The sequence below is a fragment of the Artemia franciscana genome, chromosome 8 (assembly GCF_032884065.1).
Source record: "Artemia franciscana chromosome 8, ASM3288406v1, whole genome shotgun sequence".
In the NCBI taxonomy this organism is placed as follows: Eukaryota; Metazoa; Arthropoda; class Branchiopoda; order Anostraca; family Artemiidae; genus Artemia; species Artemia franciscana.
In genome coordinates this window covers 22,189,247-22,214,564 of record NC_088870.1, presented here as the reverse complement: position 1 = coordinate 22,214,564, position 25,318 = coordinate 22,189,247, and the positions used below count along the sequence as shown (strand labels likewise).

The 25,318-nt window shown below is 34.8% G+C and overlaps 1 protein-coding gene across 1 annotated transcript in view; it reads right to left on the bottom strand.

Moving 5' to 3' along the window:
* Positions 1–231: 231 nt before the first annotated feature.
* LOC136030142 (MICOS complex subunit MIC10-like) overlaps positions 232–25,318 on the bottom strand; it is a 44,242-nt gene continuing 19,155 nt past the window's right edge. Inside the window, exons 3-4 of the mRNA XM_065708841.1 lie at positions 2,677–2,786; positions 232–429 (exon numbers count right to left, since the gene is read on the bottom strand). Of these exons, the coding sequence (XP_065564913.1) occupies positions 343–429; positions 2,677–2,786 (197 nt within the window). The 3' untranslated portion in view covers positions 232–342. The remainder of the gene's footprint in view (positions 430–2,676; positions 2,787–25,318) is intronic.

The window sequence follows — 25,318 nt, the reverse complement described above, 5'->3', positions numbered from 1 at the left end:
CTGTGCTAGGCACAAAAGAAGAGAAAGGCCTTTGGTGACGTACCTGACTCCGTCCCCCTCAACTCAAGTGAAAATATCGAAATTTGGAGAATTCTCCCATAGTTTTCAAGATTTCTAATACCGGTTATTTCGTCTTTTTCCTACGTTTTGAGCCCTACCCTATCCTAAAAAACCTGTATACTTGCCTGATCAGGATAGCATTGTATCCAAGAATAAGTTGGAACTCTCAAGTTCATTAAATTATGATTTAATCTTTCATGTTGAACATAAAACAGCTTAGAAAGATTTGAATGGATTTGAAACAACTATTGCTTATGTACATAAGAAGTTTTTAAAAATTCTTCAGCTCGATGGAGCTGCAACTGTTTCTTCCGCTATTACAACGTCCGAATCTTTGGGTTTTTCAATAGGTGCACTGATTGCAGGGCCCTAAAAGAAAAATGAAACAAAATGAGCACCCCAAATTATAAAAACGTAAAGCCCTATTCTGCACTAGACACGAACACACCTCTCATATTGAGAAACACTCGTTTAGAAGAGGATACATTTTGTTTGTCACTTTTTATGTACAATCAGCTAAAATTCTAAATCATTCTTAGAATTGGGTATTCAACTTGCCTAGTTATTAAAAAAAAAATGGATTTTGGGGGAAAGGTTTCAGCAGGATATGTGCTAGTTAATCAAGCTTTAAAAAAAACACGCCCATTCATGACGTGGCCGAGGCCCTATTTTCATGCAATCTTGCTTTAATATATACATATATGATATATATATATATATATATATATATATATATATATATATATATATATATATATATATATATATATATATATATATATATATATATATATATAATAACGGGTGGCTTCGCCGTCGGGCCTCGGCACTCGGCACGCTTCTATATATGAATTCCCATTGTTGCTTGTCTTCAAACCGCAGACAATTTGAGGCAATTTGCTGTATTTTCATATTGAAGTCTTTTCGAAGATGTTTGATTATTAAAGCAAGTCCGATTTCCAACAACGATATCTACTAAGCTTCAAACTTTTGGTTGTCTTTTTAAGGTTTTTGAATGGGTGTAATCCCTTGTTAAAATATATACAAATATTTTGGCAATTACCAGTTTTTGCTTTTACGCAATTTAATGTCATTTCATACTGTATCTTTTAAAAAATATTTGATTATTAAAGCTTCCCAATTTCTAACAGAGATATGTACTAAGCTTGAAACTTTCGGTTTTCTTTTTTAAGGTTTTTGAATTGTTGTAACCCCTTGTCAAAATATATGCAAATATTTTTGCAATTATCAGTTTTTCGCTATTTAAGCAGTTTAAAATAAACTTCTCCATAAAAGAAAATCTTCAATTTTTCCACATAAGTGTGACAAGTGTGACAACGTCATTGCAATACTGATGTCTATAAAAATGACATCACTCACATAATTTTTTCTCTAAAATTAAGGTTCTTAACGGGTTTTTTCAAATTTCTAACCTATCTAGATTGTTTTTCAGGCGAGAATATTTCAGGGTGCCAATTTTTCCGAAAATATATAGAGCCGATATATATATATATATATATATATATATATATATATATATATATAGATATATATATAAACAGTACCAGGAGTCCAGTGGCTTCGCCACCGGCCCCGGCACTCGGCATGCGGCAGGCTTCTATATATGACTCCTCATTGTCGCTTGTCTTCTAACTTGAGCCTTTTCTTGATGTCAGGACGTCACTACAGCTTCGATACAGCCACCCTGTGAAAAAAAATGATTTCTTTCTTAAAGTTTCCTTTTCTTAAAGGAAATAGGCCAGGGAGATCAAAAAATAAAGTTTGTGGATACTGAGATGTGAAAAGTAGGCTTCGGTACTTCCATTTATCGCCAACTCACTCACATAAAACTTATTACTTAAGTTGTTTAACTCGATGGGAAAAGTACAAAAGGGGCATAAAAGTTTTTCCAAAGTAAGTACGGCCGCATGTGTTGCTATGCAACTGTAACCCACACATAACTATTGCTGCGAATTTCCATGAGGTCTTGTAACCAGTGATCAATTTTTCCTTTATTTTAAAGTCCACCTTTGTTGACATTGGGAGTGAGTTGTGAATATGTGATTTAATTATATTTTAAATCTATCATTAAAAATATTCTTGTCATAAATCCTACTTCTGTCTAAATTTTAAAGTTCAATATCAACAATGATTAGAGTTAACTGATTCCTATATACTGAAATACATCGTAAAGACGAGAAAAATAAATCATATTTCCGAGAGGCTCTTTTTCAAAAAGGAGACCTTTTTACAATGGCCCTAATTGCCACCGAACTTCGCTCAAGTAGGATAAGAATGTTCAATTTTTTTTATTTAAAGAAATATCTTTTAATACCAACTACATACAAAAAAAAAAAAAATCAAAATCATTAGCAATAATAAGCCATTTATAATTTTGAACATTTAAGATTAACTTTTTTCCCTACCCCTTTCTCTTTTCAATTGATGGAATAACAAAAATCAATTGCTTTAAGCCTACCATACTTTGAACATGTCTAGAACTACTGAAGAATAAATTTCAGTTAGTGTAAGTGAAGCTAGAACCTTCTTATCATGTAGTTTTTGATAGCTTGACTTAAGAATAGGTATGAGTTTAATGAAGGAAAAAAAGCTTACCCTTATACGCGTAACGTGAACTTTGTAAGGGTCTTGGAACAGTTGTTGACAATTTCCATATGAGAATCCAGCGCCGAAACCTAGACCAAAAATAACTGGCCAGCCTCTTCCTGCCAAAAAAAAATGCCTTTACTGAGAGATAATGAGTGTAGGCAAAATATAGTCAAAATATAACAGAAAAATATAAATGAACTTTATTATCCCAGACTGGTGAGAGGGGTTGTATACTGTAGAAAATTCTTTGAAAAATCCTCATATTCTAAGTGTCCCTGGATCAAGTTAACCACGAATCTTGCTTCATTTTACTGTGTGCTCTTTTTATTTTTCTGTATCTTTTCCCCTTTATTATCTGTTTATTTTAGGGAGTTTTCAGCCAATTCTTGGTCTACAACCATTTGTATCTAATAATAGTAACTACCCCCCCCCCCTCTTCCATTTAGAATAGGCTGCAAAAGTTTGAAGGAACACAACTTTAAATGTACATAATACTGCATAATTTTCTAGAAATTTTCCTGAATCCAGCCTAAATATTTATAGTGATTCCTCCTAAAGAGATACAAGCACCAGAGTTAGACCCCCGATTAAAGCGCCATAATCGAATTAATCAAACAAGAATCGAGACTTTTACGCGAAGTTTCATACTAGATGAGGGTTTAAACTACTTCGCGTGGAAGATGTCTTTCCGTGGAACTGCTCAAATGATAAGGAGTAGCCCTCAAAAGACCTCCACCCACACCACGTTCCTTTACCCCTATCTCTAGATAGTCTACAGTCCTGCAAATGACCTTTACAAAAACAGTTATTATTAAATCATCATTTATGAGGAAGGGTGGTTCCGAATCGGAAAAAAAAGATAATAATTTAAATTTTGCTGTCCTAGATTTTTGTTTTAACTATGATTAAAATTGTCAATATGTAAACGACTTTGTTTCGATACACTAAAATAAGTCCTTACGCTTGACAGGACAATAAAGGCCATCTATTTCATTTTGAAGTTAAACCTCTTAATTCATGTGTGTTACCTGTGTTCTTGGAATTGAATCTTGGTCGAAAAGTAAATGAACATTTTTTATTTAAGCCTGAAAAAAAATTGTTTCCAGAAAATTTTGTTTCATTCAAAATTTTTGCTACCAAATAAGCGTCTTTTTCTCCAATTAATTAAAAAAAAAACTTCCCAAAAAAGAAGTTTTCTAAAGAAAAGTAATTACCATATGAAACTAAAGATCAGAGGAAATAGAAACCTACAATAACTCAAACAAAAAAAAAACAGAAATTACTATTAAAGAATATATGAAACCCGAAACGAACAGAAATAAAACAAACAATCATAGCAAAACTAATATAAATGAATCAATAAATCTCAAAACGAATAAAGCTTAAGTTGAATATGCAAATCAAGCTAAAACAAACAAGAATATTTTGCTATTGAGGCATAAATGAAACCCAAAACGAACAGATATTAAGTAAACAATCATAGCAAACAAACAAACAATAGTTACTAATATAAATGAGTAAATAAATCTTAAAACGAATGAAACAGAAATTGAATATGCAAATCCAGCTTTAAACGAACGAAAATCTCTGCAACGAAGAGCTTGGGTTTTGCCCCCTTCTTTCACTGTAAAAGTCTAAAGCCTACTGCGTCATTGGCGTTTTACTGAAAACTATACGTGTCTTGAACAGTCTTGGAAAGTACAAATATTCTTCAAAATGAATATTTGATATATATTGTTATTAATTATTGGAAGATCATCAGTTCAAGATTTTATTTCACTGTATTTCTATTCTCATTTTTAATGCTGCAATAACTGGAAAAGAAAATATTTGCAATATAATTCGTTTTCAGGGAAGCACCAATGACGTAGTAGGCTTTGGACTTTTACAGTTAGAGAAGGGGGCAGTATCCAAACTCTTGTTTGTAGTGAAGCTATATTTGTCTCGAACAGTTGGAAAGAACTAATAAAATTAAACTAAATATTTTATATATAATAACATGAATTGCTTAAAGCTCATCAGTTCAAAATGTAATTTTACTATAATTTTTATGTTTATTTTCAATGTGGTAATAAGTACAAAATTTGATTTTAAGCCTCAATAGCAAAACTATTTATGCCTCAACAGCAAAATATTTTTGTTCGTTTCAAGCTTGATTTGCATATTCAACTTAAGCTCTTAATTAAGAGTATGATTATTAAGAGTATGGTTAAGGAACCACACTCTTGATTGATGTGAAGACCACATTCAGTAGAAGTACATAACCCCAGTTCGTTCGGAAAAAAATAGGAGAAAAACAAATTCGGAAAGTTTTTTTAAACTAATTTTTGTTCGTTTTTCGATTGCAAAAAGTTTCAAGTTTTCAAATTTCAAAATAAGTTTTTTTTTTTAACATCGAACTTTCATCAAACTATCAAAACTAGTATCAAAGTAATAATATCAAAGTAAACAAAATATCAAAATAACAATAAGCAACTTGCACAACTTACAGCCCTCGCACCGTAAATCGAAGTTGCCATGTAAATCAATAAATCCAAGCATCAAAGTAAACAAAGTATCAAAGTAAGAATAATTAAGTTCTGTTACTCAGAGCCATTTCCCTGGGGCCGGGTGGGGTGTTAACCCCAGAAGCATAATAATTTGGTATTTGAACTATTTAGAACAAAATGGCTATTTCAAAATTTTGGTATGATACGCTTAGAAACAAAAGGCATAAGGGGGGGGGGCTTGTCATTTTTTGATCAATTTCGATTTTTAAGAACTTACAACTTACATAAGTTACAATTCTTGCCCCGGTTGCTATGGAGGATTTCTCAACCCCTAATTTACACTAATTTGAATTTTAGAAAATTTTGAACAAAATGGCTACATCAAAATTTTTGTCGGATGTATTTGGAGGAAAAGGCGTGAGAGGGGGGGGGGTAGATATCCTCCAATCACTTTTGATGACTCTTAAAAAGGTAAGTAGAACTTTCAATTTCAAATCAAACGAACCATCTCTGAAGTTTATACGACCACTCTTAACATAAAACCTTACATGCCCTTGGGTAAAGCTACACACATACCCCCGGGCTCTGAGGGTTGTGTCGACCCCGGAGTTTTGTTATTTGATCATTAAACTATTTTGAACAAAATAGCTATATCAAAATTTTGATTGGGTGCATTTGGAGAAAAAAGGCCTTGAGGGGAGGGGGCTAGTAGCCCACCAATCATTGTTGACTCTTGAGAGGGGCACTATAAATTCTGATTTACAATCGAATAAGTCCCCTAAAAAATTTTATACGACCATCCCTTCCACAAAAAACCTTATATGCCCCCAGGGAGCATTTTACAAAACTTGCTCCTGGTTTCTGGGGGCCAGTTTTATCCCTGAAGTTTTGTTATGTTATCTTTGGTCTATTTTGAACAAAATGGCTGTATAAAAAATTCGACTGGACACATTTGGGGAAAATAAGTTTAGGAGGGAGGAGGGCCAGTCGCCATCGGACCACCTTTGACTCTTAAAACGTGAATTAGAACTTACAATTTTTAATCATTTGAGTCCCCTCCAAAGTTTATACGACCAACTCTTCCATAAAAACCTTATTTGCCCCCGCGGCGTAAGTTACAACCCTTCCCCTGGCTCGGGGGGGATATGTTGACAACGAAGTTATTGTTATCTTATCGTTGTACTATTTCAAACAAACTGGCTATATATATATATATATATATATATATATATATATATATATATATATATATATATATATATATATATATATATATATATATTTTCTATATATATAAAAATAAGTTGTCTCTGTGTGTGTGTGTGTGTGTGTCGAGTGACGTCATGTTTGTGTGTCGACTGACGTCATGTTTGTTGATTGACGAAATTACACACCGGGACATCGGGACACAAATGACGACCGGGACATCTATATAGATAAAAACTAGCTGATGAGGTGGCACTTCGCGCCACCCCAACACCTAGTTGGTGGGGCGCTTCGCGCCCCCCAATCCCCCCCCCGCGCGCGTAAGTCGTTACGCGCCATTGTAGTTGTGTCCCTGTGTCCCACCTGTGAATATAGATAGATTTATATATGTGTTTCAAACTACGTAAAAATTGCGAATATACAACATTTTTGGCTTTCCCACTACTGGGAGCTTTCCGTTTCCAATTGCCAGCAATTGATCTGAAAATGTTTGACTAGAGTCATCATTTTGCAATCGGACACGCATATTTGTAGTTAATTTTAATATTTTTACGTGTGCCCATAAATTAGAATTTTTCAGGCAAGCATTCATTTCGTCTGCAGGAGTTAAACTACGTAAAAATTGCGAATATACAACATTCTTGGCTTTCCCATTGTCTGTGCATATACAAAGCCGTATGTACTAATAATGACGTCATATGCAAACGCTCTTTTTACAAACCAACATGCATACACACAACTCGTTTTTATATAGATAGATAGATAGATAGATAGATACAATACAAATTAACTGCGTAAAACTTGCGAATATACAACATTCTTCGCTGTCCAATTGTCGCTGCATATAAATAGATTGTCAGGTTTACCGACCCTCGAACATGCAACGTACAATTGTCCATGGGAAAAACAATCAGTATTAAGATCTATACCACATATTTCTAATGATTGACCTTGAGCTTTGTTAATGGTGATTACAAATGCTAATCGAATTGGGAATTGCAATCTTTTAAATTGAAAAGGCATATCCGTTGGAATCATGGGAATGCGAGGAATAAGAACAGCCTCACCCTCAAATGGCCCTGTCAAGATTGTGGCCTCTATTAGGTTTTCCATTGTTTTTTTTACGGCAAGTCGCGTGCCATTGCAAAGCTTTGGTGGGTTGATATTTCTTAAAAGTATTATTGGTACGCCTATTTTTAGTTGTAGCACATGTGGTGGAAACCCTGAAAGATCTATGGAATTTAAAAATTCAGATGGATAATTAACCGCTTCATTTGGTTCCAAAACTGTGTCGACTGACTTGTAAAGGACTGCCTGGTCTCGAATCTTGGTCAAAACAATATTGTTGATTTCGTGGAGGTCTATATTTTTGGGTGCGAAAATCGCTCTTTCACTTAGCCATTTATTATTTTTTAGAATATTCGGAAATACTTTTTCAATCAATTCATTTTTGGACGTCACTAAATTACAGAAATCAGCAGGTAGTTGTATACGTCCTGAAATTGAGTCTATCGTATCATAAATGTCTTTTTGTTCCGACGTTAACTTGGAAATGTTATTTTATACATACGACAATAGATCACTCGTACTGTAACTTTGTTCACGATCCAATTCTACACATGTCGAAACAGCAGCGATACGGTTAGGTGAAGGCATTCCCAAATCCTGAAGAGGTTTGTTTGCCATACGTACGCACAAATCTTCTATAATAACTAAAGTGTAGTTATAAATTTCTGATGTAAAATCAAAAGTCATATCTGACGTCTCTAACTGTTTTCGATGGAGTATATCTTCGGAAATTTTTGACTTATAATTTTCCCATAACTCTGTAGGAGCTGATGGAGAGCAAGTTGTTAAAATGATGCCAAACAATGCAGGTTGAGGTTTCGCACGCGTCATTGATGCAGTTATCCCAGTGTTGGTCATTCTCCAATAAATTCAGAGCTTGGCATGCACTACGGTAAGTGTCATGTATAGTACCGTTTACAGTTCTCAAATACTCAAAGGATGTCGGACCGGGTACATTCACCAAAAGCAGGCGTAGAAAGAAGCATTCATGTTGATTGGGGTGAACGGTGTAGAGTCTTCCTATCGTGGTATCTTTGAAGATGGTAGGTTGGCCGTCGACTGACTTACCCTGTTTTCGACGTTCAAATACTTTATTTTTAGTATTCCACGTGTAATACGAAGGCACTTCAGTATACAGCAGTTTTTTTTGCAAAAGAATCATTTTTGCAAAGCGAAAAAAAAGCTGTTAATTTTGTATCCGGTGGATTCAGGGCTCTTTGTTGCACGTTGGTTTCTGAGAAATAAACACGTTGACCATTCTTTAAATGTACCGCTAAGTGAACAACAGCTGGACTACGTTCATGAATCGGAAATGAAAGAATTCACCAAACAGCTTCATTACTGCTTATGTATCTTCCAGCCTGATATTGTACGATTTCGTCGAAATCTTTGATTTCGGGCTGCAAGCCAAAAACTGCCATGTCACTGCCTTTGTTGACGTATTTACATATGTATTTGATTGCCTTTACGGAGTTACAGTATTCAACGTTTATGTGTGCATTAAATATTTTTGATAATAATGGGGAATATGGAACAACCCACTGGTTATCTACTTCGATGGTGGTACCGTTGCCATTGTAGGTTCTTCAGTCATTTTACAATTAGAAATTTCTCTTTCAACGGTCTTCTTACAATTGAAAGTTTGTCTTTGAACGATATTCTTAAATACCTGTGTCCTGGTCGTCATTTATGTTCCCTGTGTCCCGGTATCCCAGTCTGTAATTTCTCTTTGAGTGTCCCGGTCGTTATTTATATTCCCTCTGCCCCGGTCGTCATTTGTGTCCCGGTCTGTAATTTCTCTTTGAGTGTTTTTTCTTTTTAGTATTTTCTAGTTTTTTACATTTTTTCTTTTTTCAGTTTTCTTTTGCTTCTTTATTTTTCAGCTTCACTATGAAATACATATCGCCGAACCTTTGTTTTTTTAAATAAAATCTGGTAGGCATTGATGACCTTATCCAAGTCAAAATCCCAAACCCAATAATCATCGCTATCATTTTCAGTTTTGATATGTTTTGACTCTCGCTGTCCAGGTGGATCTTCATCTAACTGCGCGGTTTTGCGTTCTTTAGCCTCAAGCCTGTTTCCTTGCTGTTCTTTTGATTCCTCGGCACGCTTTCTTTTCTGACTTTCTCTATCAGCAGCAAGTTTTTTGGCATAGACTCTTTGAGCATCTTCATCGGCTTTTGCCATTGTAAGTTCATCAGTCATTTTAAACTTAAACATTAATAGATTTCTACGTGAACATATATGTCTTAAATATCTGTAATGACGTCACCGTCATAGCAAAAATGACGACAACTAACTTCATGACGTCAGTCGACACAGAAACATGACGTCACCTGACAGACAGACAACTTATTTTTATATATATAGAAGATAAGTTGTCTGTGGATGTGTCTGTCAGGTGACGTCATGTTTGTGTGTTGACTGACGTCATGAAGTTAGTTGTCATCATTTTTGTTATGACAGTTGCAAACTACCAGAGCAACGCGAAAGCAGCAAGTCTTTCGCGTTCACTTTCTCTAAAAGAGAAAGTGAAAAAAGAAGGCGTGCCGAGGAACTACCAGAGCACCATGAAACCAGGACTTGCTGCTAAAAGAGAATGTACAAAATAACATTTCCAAGTTAACGTCGGAACAAAAAGACATTTATGATACGATAGACTCAATTTCAGGACGTATACAACTACCTGCTGATTTCTGTAATTTAGTGACGTCCAAAAATGAATTGATTGAAAAAGTATTCTCGCACCCAAAAATATAGACGTCCACGAAATCAACAATATTGTATTGACCAAGATTCGAGACCAGGCAGTCCTTTAAAAGTCAGTCGACACAGTTTTGGAACCAAATGAAGCGGTTAATTATCCATCTGAATTTTTAAATTCCGTAGATCTTTCAGGGTTTCCAACACACGTGCTACAACTAAAAATAGGCGTACCAATAATACTTTTAAGAAATACCAACCCACCAAAGCTTTGCAATGGCACGCGACTTGCCGTAAAAAAAAACAATGGAAAACCTAATAGAGGCCACAATCTTGACAGGGCCTTTTGAGGGTGAGGCTGTTCTTATTCCTCGCATTCCCATGATTCCAACGGATCTGCCTTTTAAATTTAAAAGATTGCAATTCCCAATTCGATTAGCATTTGCAATCACCATTAACAAAGCTCAAGGTCAATCATTAGAAAAATGTGGTATAGATCTTAATACTGATTGTTTTTCCCATGGACAATTGTACGTTGCATGTTCGAGGGTCGGTAAACCTGACAATCTATTTATATGCAGCGACAATTGGACAGCGAAGAATGTTGTATATTCGCAAGTTTTACGCAGTTAATTTGTATTGTATCTATCTATCTATCTATCTATATAAAAACGAGTTGTGTGTATGCATTTTGTTTGTTTGTAAACAAAGCGTTCGCATATGACGTCAATATTAGTACATACGGCTTTGTATATGCAGAGACAATGGGAAAGCCAAGAATGTTCCATATTCGCAATTTTTACGTAGTTTGAAACACATATATAAATCTATCTATATTCACAGGTGGGACACAGGGACACAACTACAATGGCGCGTAACTAATATGGCGCGTAACGACTTACGCGCTCGGGGAGGCTTGGGGGGCGGGAAGCGCCCCACCAACTAGGTGTTAGGGTGCCCCCCACCAACAGCTACGCCCCCACCAACAGCTAGTCTTATATATATATAAAAATAAGTTGTCTGTGTGTCGAGTGACGTCATGTTTGTTGATTGACGAAATTACACACAGGGACATCGGGACACAAATGACGACCGGGACACCGGGAATATAAATGACGACCGGGACACTCAAAGAGAAACCGACCGGGACACAAGGAATGTTCGATTAGCAATCGCCATCAACAAAGCACCGGGACACAAGGAATATAAATGACGACCAGGACACTCAAAGAGAAATTACAGACCAGGACACCGGAACACAAATGACGACCGGGACACCGGGACACAGGGAATATAAATGACGACCGAAACACTCAAAGAGAAATTACAGACTGGGACACCGGGACACAAATGACGACCGGGACATAAAGAAACAACAACAACGGGGACGCCGGAGGGCACAGGGGGATGTATAAATGACGACAGGGACACAGGGAATGTTCGATTAGCAATCACCATCAACAAAGCTCAAGGGCAATCATTAGAATAATGAGGTATAGATCTGAATACAGATTGTTTTTCCCATGGACAATTATATGTTGCATGTTCAAGAGTTGGTAAACCTGACAATCTATTTATATGCACAGACAATGGGACAGTCAAGAATGTTGTACATTCGCAAGTTTTACGTAGTTAAATATATATATATATATATATATATATATATATATATATATATATATATATATATATATATATATATATATATATATATATATATATACTAGCTGTTGGGGTGGCGCTTCGCGCCACCCAAACATCTAGTTGGTGGGGGCGCTTCGCGCCCCCCCCCAAGCCCCCCCGCGCGCATAAGTCGTTACGCGCCATAATAGTTACGCGCCATTGTAGTTGTGTCCCTATGTCCCACCTGTGAATATAGATATATATATATATATATATATATATATATATATATATATATATATATATATATATATATATATATATATATATATATATATATATATATATATATGGTTTTAACTACGTAAAACTTGCGAATATACAACATTCTTTGCTGTCCCATTGTCTTTGCATATAAATAGATTGTCAGGTTTACCGACTCTTGAACATGCAACATATAATGGTCCATGGGAAAACAATCTGTATTCAGATCTATACCTCATGATTCTAATGATTGCCCTTGAGCTTTGTTGATGGTGATTGCTAATCGACCATTCCCTGTCCCGGTCGTCATTTATATCCCCCTGTTTCCCCCGGTGTCCCCGTTGTAGTTGTGTCCCTGTCGTCATTTATATTCCCTGTGTCCCGGTCGTCATTTGTATCCCGGTGTCCCGGTCTGTATATACATTCGTTTTTTAGTTTTGTTTTTCTCCTTTATTTTTTTCCTTTTTTTTCTTTTTTAGTTTATTTAGATTTTTAGATTTTTTAGTTTTTTTATTAGTTTTTGTTTTTTTTTTCTTTATAGTTTTTTTTTGTAGTTTTTACCTTCTTTTTAGTTTTGTTAGTTTTTTTTTTACTTATGTCCTGGTCGTCATTTATACTCCCTGTGTCCCGGTGCTTTGTTGATTGCTAATCGAACATTCCTTTTGTCCTGGTCGCTTTCTCTTTGAGTGTCGTCATTTATTTTTTTATTTTTTAGTTCTTTTAGTTTTTACCATTTTTAGTTTTTTTTAGTTTTTTAGATGAAAATTTTTTTTAGTTTTTTCCTTTTTTTCTTTTTAGTTTTTTATTGGTTTTTACATTTATTTTAGCTTATTTTTCAGTTTTTTCCTTTTTTTAGTTTTTTTTTATTTTTTATTTTTTTTTAGTTTTTTACCTTTTTTTAGTTTTTTTAGTTTTTTAGCTTTTTTACTTTTTTTATTAGTTTTTTTTGTAGTTTTTGCCTTTTTTTAGTTTTTTCAGTTTTTTTTTTAGTTTTTTATTGGTTTTTACCTTTATTTTAGCTTATTTTTCAGTTTTTTCCTTTTTTTTTAGTTTTTTTAGTTTTTAGTTTTTTTAGTTTTTTACCTTTTTTTAGTTTTTTTAGTTTTTTTAGTTTTTTAGCTTTTTTATTTTTTTTATTAGTTTTTAGTTTTTTTTTGTAGTTTTTGCCTTTTTTTAGTTTTTTTAGTTTTTTAGCTTTTTTATTAGTTTTTAGTTTTTTTTTGTAGTTTTTGCCTTTTTTTAGTTTTTTTAGTTTTTTAGCTTTTTTATTTTTTTTATTAGTTTTTAGTTTTTTTTGTAGTTTTTGCCTTTTTTTAGTTTTTTCAGTTTTGACGTCACCTGATCCAGTTTTTTCAGGTCACGTCAACTGATCCACGATCCACAGACAACTTATTTTTATATATATAGATATATATTTATATATATATATATATATATATATATATATATATATATATATATATATATATATATATATATATATATATATATATATATATATATATATATATATATATATATCTATATTCACAGGTGGGACACAGGGACCCAACTACAATGGCGCGTAACGACTTTTGCGCGCGGGGGGGGGGGGGGCTTGGTGGGTTTGCGAAGCGCCACCCCAAAAACTAGTATATATATATATATATATATATATATATATATATATATATATATATATATATATATATATATATATATATATATCTATATATATAAAAATAAGTTGTCTGTCTGTGGATGGATCAGGTGACGTCACCTGAAAAAACTGGATCAGGTGACGTCAAAACTGAAAAAACTAAAAAAAGGCAAAAACTAAAAAAACTAAAAACTAATAAAAAAAATAAAAAAGCTAAAAAACTAAAAAAACTAAAAAAAGGCAAAAACTACAAAAAAAAACTAAAAACTAATAAAAAAACTAAAAAACTAAAAAAACTAAAAAAAGGCAACAACTACAAAAAAAACTAAAAACTAAAAAAAAACTAAAAAAAAGGAAAAAACTGAAAAATAAGCTAAAATAAAGGTAAAAACCAATAAAAAACTAAAAAAAAACTGAAAAAACTAAAAAAAGGCAAAAACTACAAAAAAAACTAAAAACTAATAAAAAAAGCTAAAAAACTAAAAAACTAAAAAAACTAAAAAAAAGGTAAAAAACTAAAAAAAATAAAAACTAAAAAAAAGGAAAAAACTGAAAAATAAGCTAAAATAAAGGTAAAAACCAATAAAAAACTAAAAAGAAAAAAAGGAAAAAACTAAAAAAAATTTTCATCTAAAAAACTAAAAAAAACTAAAAAAGGTAAAAACTAAAAGAACTAAAAAAGAAAAAAATAAATGACGACACTCAAAGAGAAAGCGACCAGGACAAAAGGAATGTTCGATTAGCAATCAACAAAGCACCGGGACACAGGGAGTATAAATGACGACCGGGACATAAGTAAAAAAAAAAAATATCTATATATATAAAAATAAGTTGTCTGTGGATCTGTGGATCGTGGATCAGGTGACGTCACCTGAAAAAACTGGATCAGGTGACGTCAAAACTGAAAAAACTAAAAAAAGGCAAAAACTACAAAAAAAACTAAAAACTAATAAAAAAAATAAAAAAGCTAAAAAACTAAAAAAACTAAAAAAAGGCAAAAACTACAAAAAAAACTAAAAACTAATAAAAAAGCTAAAAAACTAAAAAAACTAAAAAAAAGGCAAAAACTACAAAAAAAACTAAAAACTAATAAAAAAAATAAAAAAGCTAAAAAACTAAAAAAACTAAAAAAAGGTAAAAAACTAAAAAAAACTAAAAAAAAGGAAAAAACTGAAAAATAAGCTAAAATAAAGGTAAAAACCAATAAAAAACTAAAAAAAAAACTGAAAAAACTAAGGCAAAAACTACAAAAAAACTAAAAACTAATAAAAAAAGTAAAAAAGCTAAAAAACTAAAAAAACTAAAAAAAGGTAAAAAACTAAAAAAAATAAAAAATAAAAAAAAACTAAAAAAAGGAAAAAACTGAAAAACAAGCTAAAATAAAGGTAAAAACCAATAAAAAACTAAAAAGAAAAAAAGGAAAAAACTAAAAAAAATTTTCATCTAAAAAACTAAAAAAAAAATAAAAAAGGTAAAAACTAAAAGAACTAAAAAAGAAAAAAATAAATGACGACACTCAAAGAGAAAGCGACCAGGACAAAAGGAATGTTCGATTAGCAATCAACAAAGCACCGGGACACAGGGAGTATAAATGACGACCAGGACATAAGTGAAAAAAAAAACTAACAAAACTAAAAAGAAGGTAAAAACTACAAAAAAACTAAAAAGAAAAAAAAACTAAAAACTAATAAAAAAACTAAAAAATCTAAAAATCTAAATAAACTAAAAAAGAAAAAAAAGGAAAAAAATAAAGGAGAAAAACAAAACTAAAAACGAATGTATATACAGACCGGTACACCGGGATACAAATGACGACCGGGACACAGGGAATATAAATGACGACCGGGACACAGGGACACAACTACAACGGGGACACCGGGGGAAACAGGGGGATATAAATGACGACCGGGACAAAAAAACTAAAAAGAAAAAAAAACTAAAAACTAATAAAAAAACTAAAAAATCTAAAAATCTAAATAAGCTAAAAAAGAAAAAAAAGGAAAAAAATAAAGGAGAAAAACAAAACTAAAAAACGAATGTATATACAGACCGGGACACCGGGATACAAATGACGACCGGGACACAGGGAATATAAATGACGACCGGGACACAGGGACACAACTACAACGGGGACACCGGGGGAAACAGGGGGATATAAATGACGACCGGGACACCGGGACAGGGAATGGTCGATTAGCAGTCACCATCAACAAAGCTCAAGGGCAATCATTAGAATCATGAGGTATAGATCTGAATACAGATTGTTTTCCCATGGACCATTATATGTTGCATGTTCAAGAGTCGGTAAACCTGACAATCTATTTATATGCAATGACAATGGGACAGCAAAGAATGTTGTATATTCGCAAGTTTTACGTAGTTAAAACCATATATATATATATATATATATATATATATATATATATATATATATATATATATATATATATATATATATATATATATATATATATATATATATATATATATATATATATATATATATATCTATCTATATTCACAGGTGGGACATAGGGACACAACTACAATGGCGCGTAACTATTATGGCGCGTAACGACTTACGCGCGCGGGGGGGCTTGGGGGGGGGGCGCGAAGCGCCCCCACCAACTAGGTGTTGGGGTGGCGCGAAGCGCCACCCCAACAGCTAGTATATATATATATATATATATATATATATATATATATATATATATATATATATATATATATATATATATATATATATATATATATATTGACATTCGGGGAAAAGAGGGTGTTTGTGTCAGATGGGGGGAAGATGTCCCCCGTCAACTTTTGACTCATAAAAAGGTAACAAGAACTTTCTATTTCCAATCAAATGAGCCACATTCAAAGTTTATACGACCACCCCTTACATAAAACCTCATACTCCTCCGGGGAATAACTTAAAACACTTTCCCCAGGGCTTTGGGGGGTTGTGTCGACCTTGGAGTTTTTGTTATCTGATGCTTGAATTATTTTTTTTTTTAATGACCATCTCAAAATTTGTATCGGACATATTTGGGGGGACAAGGGCTAGGGGGAGGGGGCTAGTTGCGCTCGAGTCTCTTTTAACTCTTAAAAAGTGGGATAGGACTTTCAATTTCTAATCAAAAGAGCCACCTTTGAAGTTTACTTAAATAAAAACCTTATGCGCCTTCGGGGCATACCTTAAAACACTTGCCCCCACGTTCTGGGTGGTTGTGTCGACCCCAGAGTTTTGTAATCTGATGTTTGAACTTAAAAAAAAAACAAAACAGCCATCTCAAAATTTGTATTGGATGGGTTTGGGGAAAAAGGGTTAGGGGGGTTAGTTGCCCTCGAATCTCTTTTGACTCTTGAAAAGTGAAATAGAACTTCTTATTTCCAGTCAAATGAGCCCTCTCCAAAGTTTATACGAGCATTTAAATGACTATCTCAAAATTTGTATCGGACAGATTTTGGGGGAAAAGGGCTAGGGAGATGGGGCCAGTTGCGCTCGAATCTCTTTTGACTCTTAAAAAGTGGGATAGGACTTTCAATTTCTAATCAAAAGAGCCACCTTCGAAGTTTACTTACATAAAAACCTTATGTGCCTCCGGGGCATACCTTAAAACACTTGCCCCCTCGTTCTGGGTGGTTGTGTCGACCCCGGAGTTTTTGTAATCTGATGTTTGAACTTTAAAAAAAAAAATGGCCATCTCAAAATTTGTATTGGATGGGTTTGGGGAAAAAGGGCTTGGGGGGTTAGTTGCCCTCGAATCTCTTTTGACTCTTGAAAAGTGAACTAGAACTTCTAATTTCCAGTCAAATGAGCCCTCTCCAAAGTTTACACGAGCATTCCTTCCATAAGAACCATGTATACCCCCAAAGTATAACTTAAAACTCCTGCCCCCGGGCCGTGGGGGGTTGCGTCGACACCGTAGTTCTCCTTATCAGACCTTTGAATTATTTTTAGTAGAATGGCTATCTTAAAATTTTCATCGGATGTGTTTAGGGAAAAGAAAAAAGGGCGTGGAAGGGCTAGTTGCCGTCGGATCTCCTGACTCTAAAAAAGTGAGCTAGAACTTTCAGTTCCCAATCAAATGAACCCTCTCTGAGGCTTACACGAGCATCCCTTTCATAAGAACCATATAGGATCCATGAAAAACATAAAACGCCTGCCCTCGGTCCCTGGGGGGTTGTGTTGACACCAGAATTGTTACCAGACCTTTGAACTATTCTATAAAAATGGCTAACTCAAAATTTGTATCGAATGGGTTTGGGGAAAAAGGACGGGGGGGGGACTAGTTGCCCTCCGGTTTTTTTTACTCTTTTAGAGTGAACTAGAACTTTTAATTTCCATTTAAACAAAAATTAAACCAAGTGCTAATCATACTATATTTTTTTTTGGCTAAAACAAATACCTTATTTCATATCCAGAAACAGGGCATGGAGCTATATCTGAGTTTACTCTAAATCTAAAGGGTAATGTTTTCTTGTACATTGCCAAAGCACACACACACAAAAGCTATATTTGAGTTTGCTCTAAATCTAAAAGTGATGTTTTCTTGTACATTGCCAAAGCACACACACACAAAATTTTCTTGTCAAAGGTAAAGTATTTGAAAAACAAGTACATTAAAAGTATCTTAAGTAATAAGTATTTCGTAATCTTACTTAAGTATCAAGTAATAAGTACACCGTAGAGTTTTTACTTAAGTATAAGTACAAGTAATGGAAAATTTTACTTAAGTAGTACTTCAAGTAAGTGACAGCACTGCACGGTACAACCGATTTTCTTCGCAAATACATTAAAAAAAAAGAAAAAATAACTAGGAGGGTCTCCTGAATATGAGATGGAAAAGGTGAAGTTTTCAATGTCAAAACGTGTAATGAAATACAGATACGACAATCCGACCTTACCGAAATTTTAGTAAACTTAGATACGACAAAATCTTGTGGACTGCCTATTCTTTTCACCATGAAGATACGACAAACGAGTTCTGATGCAGCAATACTATTTGAAAAAGTATAAAAATAAAAAAAAACTCCCACCGTTTTGTTTCAATGGAATCCTCCTCTGGACATGGTCTCGCGCAGATGGAGAGGCTTCCAAACGTTGAGTATCCCCCTTGGCCTTGTAGTACTGTTCAATCTTGGTTTCAAAATGCTTCTGGTCTTGGTTGGGGATGAACTTCAGGAGATACTTGACATCTTTGATTTTCACATCAGGTAGATCAATATTTTTGCCACAAAGTTTGGGCAAAACAAGACGCTTAACTACACGGACAGCCGAAGTGTTGGGACACTTTTAACCGAAGTACATTCTTATGATATAGTAGCCATTTGCAAGTCTCCAGAGAATAAGTTTTGAACCAAACTCTCTTAGCGTTATCCTGACGGAACTCAAGTTGTTTTACCTTTGAATACGGTACCAACGAGTACTTGTACAGCTTTGCTGGCTTTTGAAAGTCAAAGAACTTTGACTGGGTCACTTGCAGAACATTCAAAGGACGTGTATTTCTTACTTTCAGTAACTTCCTCACCAGATCTATTGGAGAAAACAAATCAAGGTGCTTTAGCCCCTACTCAATAGTGCTATGTACAGCATCAACCTCCTGTATAGTCGAATGACCTGGTTCACAATACTTCATAACAGCTTTTATAAGCGTGGAAATGTTCTTAGAACATCTTGGATGGCGAAGCTTATAATTGAGTTTCGGTTCTGGGACACGCAGGAGTCCGACCAAGTAATTAACTGACAGATATCAGGGTAAGCATCAAGAATTTTTTCTAGTATGGTCAATAGTCCACTAGCTATTTCGTTTGCTCCACGTCCAGCCTCAAACTCGGACCAAATGCAACAGTATACCTCATTGATTTTCTTATTGTTCCAGACTCTTTGAGAAACTTACTGTTTCATTATGAATCCATTTTTTTAATGTTATATTATCTACAAGCACCAATTTTCAACGATTATGTTGGATAAATAAATTTTATTTTGCCGTTTATGCCATTTTCTTCTTCCTTCACGCCAATTTTTCAATTAAAGTATGTGTTTTCGGTCGTTTATGACAAAATAATACTACGTTTTCTCAGCGCCAAAATTATTTATAGTTAGGTTAGGTTGAGTTAATTAGGTTAGGTCAAAAAATGCTTAAATTTGAATTTGCGATAGGAGTGATTATTAAATTCGTAAAGAACATAAAAAAGGCATCGAGTGGTATGTTCACTTTATTTTTAAGTCAATAAAACGAACTGCGAAAAATTTACCGATAGGCTGCTGCGTTAAAAGGAAGCACTACCAAAATACGATCATAGCCAAGATTTATTCTGACCACTGATACGCAACAAAAATCATAACAAATCAGGTATTTGATAATATTAAATTATACTCTATATATGTACTATATATAATATAGGATATAATATATATTATACTCTTAGAACAAAATATTAGTCAGTTCCAGAAAAATGAGGAACTGGATTCCTGAAAATATTGTGCAGCTTGTGCAGATGTTAATAATGTCCGTTTGTGACTCATTGTGAAACTTTTACCAAATTTTTTCTTCTACAAAAGTGTACGTCGATGGAATTACGACAAAAATGCCCATGTAATTTTCCCATATGAGATACGACAAAACCGCTCTTACCAAAACGGCAAAATATGAGATACGATAAACGAGACATTTCAAATTGAGGCAATTCTAGTTGAGATACAATAAAATGGTCGACGGAATCGAATAGAGCAAAAAATTTCACATTAGATGGCAGTCTTAACTCCACTTCCCGAAAAGGTTGCTGATACGACAAAACCGCTCTCAGGGGACGATATATGGTTCTTATAAAGGGATGCTCTTGCAAACTTCAGAGAGGGCTCATTTGAACGGAAATTGAAAGTTCTAATTCACTTTTAAAGAGTAAAAAGATATCGGAGGGCAACTAGTCCCCCCCCCACGCCCTTTTCCCAAAAACCCATTCGATACAAATTTCGAGTTAGCCATTTTTTTTTAAATAGGTCAAAGGTCAGATAACAAAAATCCCGGTGTTGACACTACCCCCCAGAGCAAAAGAGATCAGAAGGGATGCCTCTTATAAGATTCAGAGAGGGCTTATTTGAATGGAAATTAAAAGTTCTAGTTCACTCTAAAAGAGTAAAAAAAACCGGAGGGCAACTAGTCCCCCCCCCCGTCCTTTTTCCCCAAACCCATTCGATACAAATTTTGAGTTAGCCATTTTTATAGAATAGTTCAAAGGTCAGGTAACAATTCTGGTGTCAACACAACCCCCCAGGGACCGAGGGCAGGCGTTTTATGTTTTTCATGGATCCTATATGGTTCTTATGAAAGGGATGCTCGTGTAAGCCTCAGAGAGGGTTCATTTGATTGGGAACTGAAAGTTCTAGCTCACTTTTTTAGAGTCAGGAGATCCGACGGCAACTAGCCCTTCCACGCCCTTTTTTCTTTTCCCTAAACACATCCGATGAAAATTTTAAGATAGCCATTCTACTAAAAATAATTCAAAGGTCTGATAAGGAGAACTACGGTGTCGACGCAACCCCCCACGGCCCGGGGGCAGGAGTTTTAAGTTATACTTTGGGGGTATACATGGTTCTTATGGAAGGAATGCTCGTGTAAACTTTGGAGAGGGCTCATTTGACTGGAAATTAGAAGTTCTAGTTCACTTTTCAAGAGTCAAAAGAGATTCGAGGGCAACTAACCCCCCAAGCCCTTTTTCCCCAAACCCATCCAATACAAATTTTGAGATGGCCATTTTTTTTTTAAAGTTCAAACATCAGATTACAAAAACTCCGGGGTCGACACAACCACCCAGAACGAGGGGGCAAGTGTTTTAAGGTATGCCCCGGAGGCACATAAGGTTTTTATGTAAGTAAACTTCGAAGGTGGCTCTTTTGATTAGAAATTGAAAGTCCTATCCCACTTTTTAAGAGTCAAAAGAGATTCGAGCGCAACTGGCCCCATCTCCCTAGCCCTTTTCCCCCAAAATCTGTCCGATACAAATTTTGAGATAGTCATTTAAATGCTCGTATAAACTTTGGAGAGGGCTCATTTGACTGGAAATAAGAAGTTCTATTTCACTTTTCAAGAGTCAAAAGAGATTCGAGGGCAACTAACCCCCCTAACCCTTTTTCCCCAAACCCATACAATACAAATTTTGAGATGGCTGTTTTGTTTTTTTTTTAAGTTCAAACATCAGATTACAAAACTCTGGGGTCGACACAACCACATAGAACGTGGGGGCAAGTGTTTTAAGGTATGCCCCGAAGGCGCATAAGGTTTTTATTTAAGTAAACTTCAAAGGTGGCTCTTTTGATTAGAAATTGAAAGTCCTATCCCACTTTTTAAGAGTTAAAAGAGACTCGAGCGCAACTAGCCCCCTCCCCCTAGCCCTTGTCCCCCCAAATATGTCCGATACAAATTTTGAGATGGTCATTAAAAAAAAAAATAATTCAAGCATCAGATAACAAAAACTCCAAGGTCGACACAACCCCCCAAAGCCCTGGGGAAAGTGTTTTAAGTTATTCCCCGGAGGAGTATGAGGTTTTATGTAAGGGGTGGTCGTATAAACTTTGAATGTGGCTCATTTGATTGGAAATAGAAAGTTCTTGTTACCTTTTTATGAGTCAAAAGTTGACGGAGGACATCTTCCCCCCATCTGACACAAACACCCTCTTTTCCCCGAATGTCAATATATATATATATATATATATATATATATATATATATATATATATATATATATATATATATATATATATATATATATATATATATATGACATTCGGGGAAAAGAGGGTGTTTGTGTCAGATGGGGTGAAGATATCCCCCGTCAACTTTTGACTCATAAAAAGGTAACAAGAACTTTCTATTTCCAATCAAATGAGCCACATTCAAAGTTTATACGACCACCCCTTACATAAAACCTCATACTCCTCCGGGGAATAACTTAAAACACTTTCCCCAGGGCTTTGGGGGGTTGTGTCGACCTTGGAGTTTTTGTTATCTGATGCTTGAATTATTTTTTTTTTTAATGACCATCTCAAAATTTGTATCGGACATATTTGGGGGGACAAGGGCTAGGGGGAGGGGGCTAGTTGCGCTCGAGTCTCTTTTAACTCTTAAAAAGTGGGATAGGACTTTCAATTTCTAATCAAAAGAGCCACCTTTGAAGTTTACTTAAATAAAAACCTTATGCGCCTTCGGGGCATACCTTAAAACACTTGCCCCCACGTTCTATGTGGTTGTGTCGACCCCAGAGTTTTGTAATCTGATGTTTGAACTTAAAAAAAAACAAAACAGCCATCTCAAAATTTGTATTGTATGGGTTTGGGGAAAAAGGGTTAGGGGGGTTAGTTGCCCTCGAATCTCTTTTGACTCTTGAAAAGTGAAATAGAACTTCTTATTTCCAGTCAAATGAGCCCTCTCCAAAGTTTACACGAGCATTTAAATGACTATCTCAAAATTTGTATCGGACAGATTTTGGGGGAAAAGGGCTAGGGAGATGGGGCCAGTTGCGCTCGAATCTCTTTTGACTCTTAAAAAGTGGGATAGGACTTTCAATTTCTAATCAAAAGAGCCACCTTCGAAGTTTACTTACATAAAAACCTTATGTGCCTCCGGGGCATACCTTAAAACACTTGCCCCCTCGTTCTGGGTGGTTGTGTCGACCCCGGAGTTTTTGTAATCTGATGTTTGAACTTTAAAAAAAAAAATGGCCATCTCAAAATTTGTATTGGATGGGTTTGGGGAAAAAGGGCTTGGGGGGTTAGTTGCCCTCGAATCTCTTTTGACTCTTGAAAAGTGAACTAGAACTTCTAATTTCCAGTCAAATGAGCCCTCTCCAAAGTTTACACGAGCATTCCTTCCATAAGAACCATGTATACCCCCAAAGTATAACTTAAAACTCCTGCCCCCGGGCCGTGGGGGGTTGCGTCGACACCGTAGTTCTCCTTATCAGACCTTTGAATTATTTTTAGTAGAATGGCTATCTTAAAATTTTCATCGGATGTGTTTAGGGAAAAGAAAAAAGGGCGTGGAAGGGCTAGTTGCCGTCGGATCTCCTGACTCTAAAAAAGTGAGCTAGAACTTTCAGTTCCCAATCAAATGAACCCTCTCTGAGGCTTACACGAGCATCCCTTTCATAAGAACCATATAGGATCCATGAAAAACATAAAACGCCTGCCCTCGGTCCCTGGGGGGTTGTGTTGACACCAGAATTGTTACCTGACCTTTGAACTATTCTATAAAAATGGCTAACTCAAAATTTGTATCGAATGGGTTTGGGGAAAAAGGACGGGGGGGGGACTAGTTGCCCTCCGGTTTTTTTTACTCTTTTAGAGTGAACTAGAACTTTCAATTTCCATTCAAATAAGCCCTCTCTGAATCTTATAAGACGCATCCCTTCTGATCTCTTTTGCTCTGGGGGGTAGTGTCAACACCGGGATTTTTGTTATCTGACCTTTGACCTATTTAAAAAAAAATGGCTAACTCGAAATTTGTATCGAATGGGTTTTTGGGAAAAGGGCGTGGGGGGGGGGACTAGTTGCCCTCCGATATCTTTTTACTCTTTAAAAGTGAATTAGAACTTTCAATTTCCGTTCAAATGAGCCCTCTCTGAAGTTTGCAAGAGCATCCCTTTATAAGAACCATATATCGTCCCCTGAGAGCGGTTTTGTCGTATCAACAACCTTTTCGGGAAGTGGAGTTAAGACTGCCATCTAATGTGAAATTTTTTGCTCTATTCGATTCCGTCGACCATTTTATTGTATCTCAACTAGAATTGCCTCAATTTGAAATGTCTCGTTTATCGTATCTCATATTTTGCCGTTTTGGTAAGAGCGGTTTTGTCGTATCTCATATGGGAAAACTACATGGGCATTTTTGTCCTAACTCCGTCGACGTACACTTTTGAAGAAGAAAAAATTTGGTAAAAGTTTCACAATGAGTCACAAACGGACATTATTAACATCTGCACAAGCTGCGCAATATTTACAGGAATCCAGTTCCTCATTTTTTTGGAATTGACTAATATTTTGTTCCAAGAATATAATATATTTTATATCTTATATTATATATATTATATTATATATTGTACATATATAGAGTATAATTTAATATTATCAAATACCAGATTTGTTATGATTTTTGTTGCGTATCAGTGGTCAGAATAAATCTTGGCTATGATCGTATTTTGGTAGTGCTCCTTGTAACGCAGCAGCCTATCGGTAAATTTTTCGAAGTTCGTTTTATTGACTTAAAAATAAAGTGAACATACCACTCGATGCCTTTTTTATGTTCTTTACGAATTTAATAATCACTCCTATCGCAAATTCAAATTTAAGCATTTTTTGACCTAACCTAATTAACTCAACCTAACCTAACTATAAATAATTTTGGCGCTGAGAAAACGTAGTATTATTTTGTCATAAACGACCGAAAACACATACTTTAATTGAAAAATTGGCGTGAAGGAAGAAGAAAATGGCATAAACGGCAAAATAAAATTTATTTATCCAACATAATCGTTGAAAATTGGTGCTTGTAGATAATATAACATTAAAAAAATGGATTCATAATGAAACAGTAAGTTTCTCAAACAGTCTGGAACAATAAGAAAATCAATGAGGTATACTGTTGCATTTGGTCCGAGT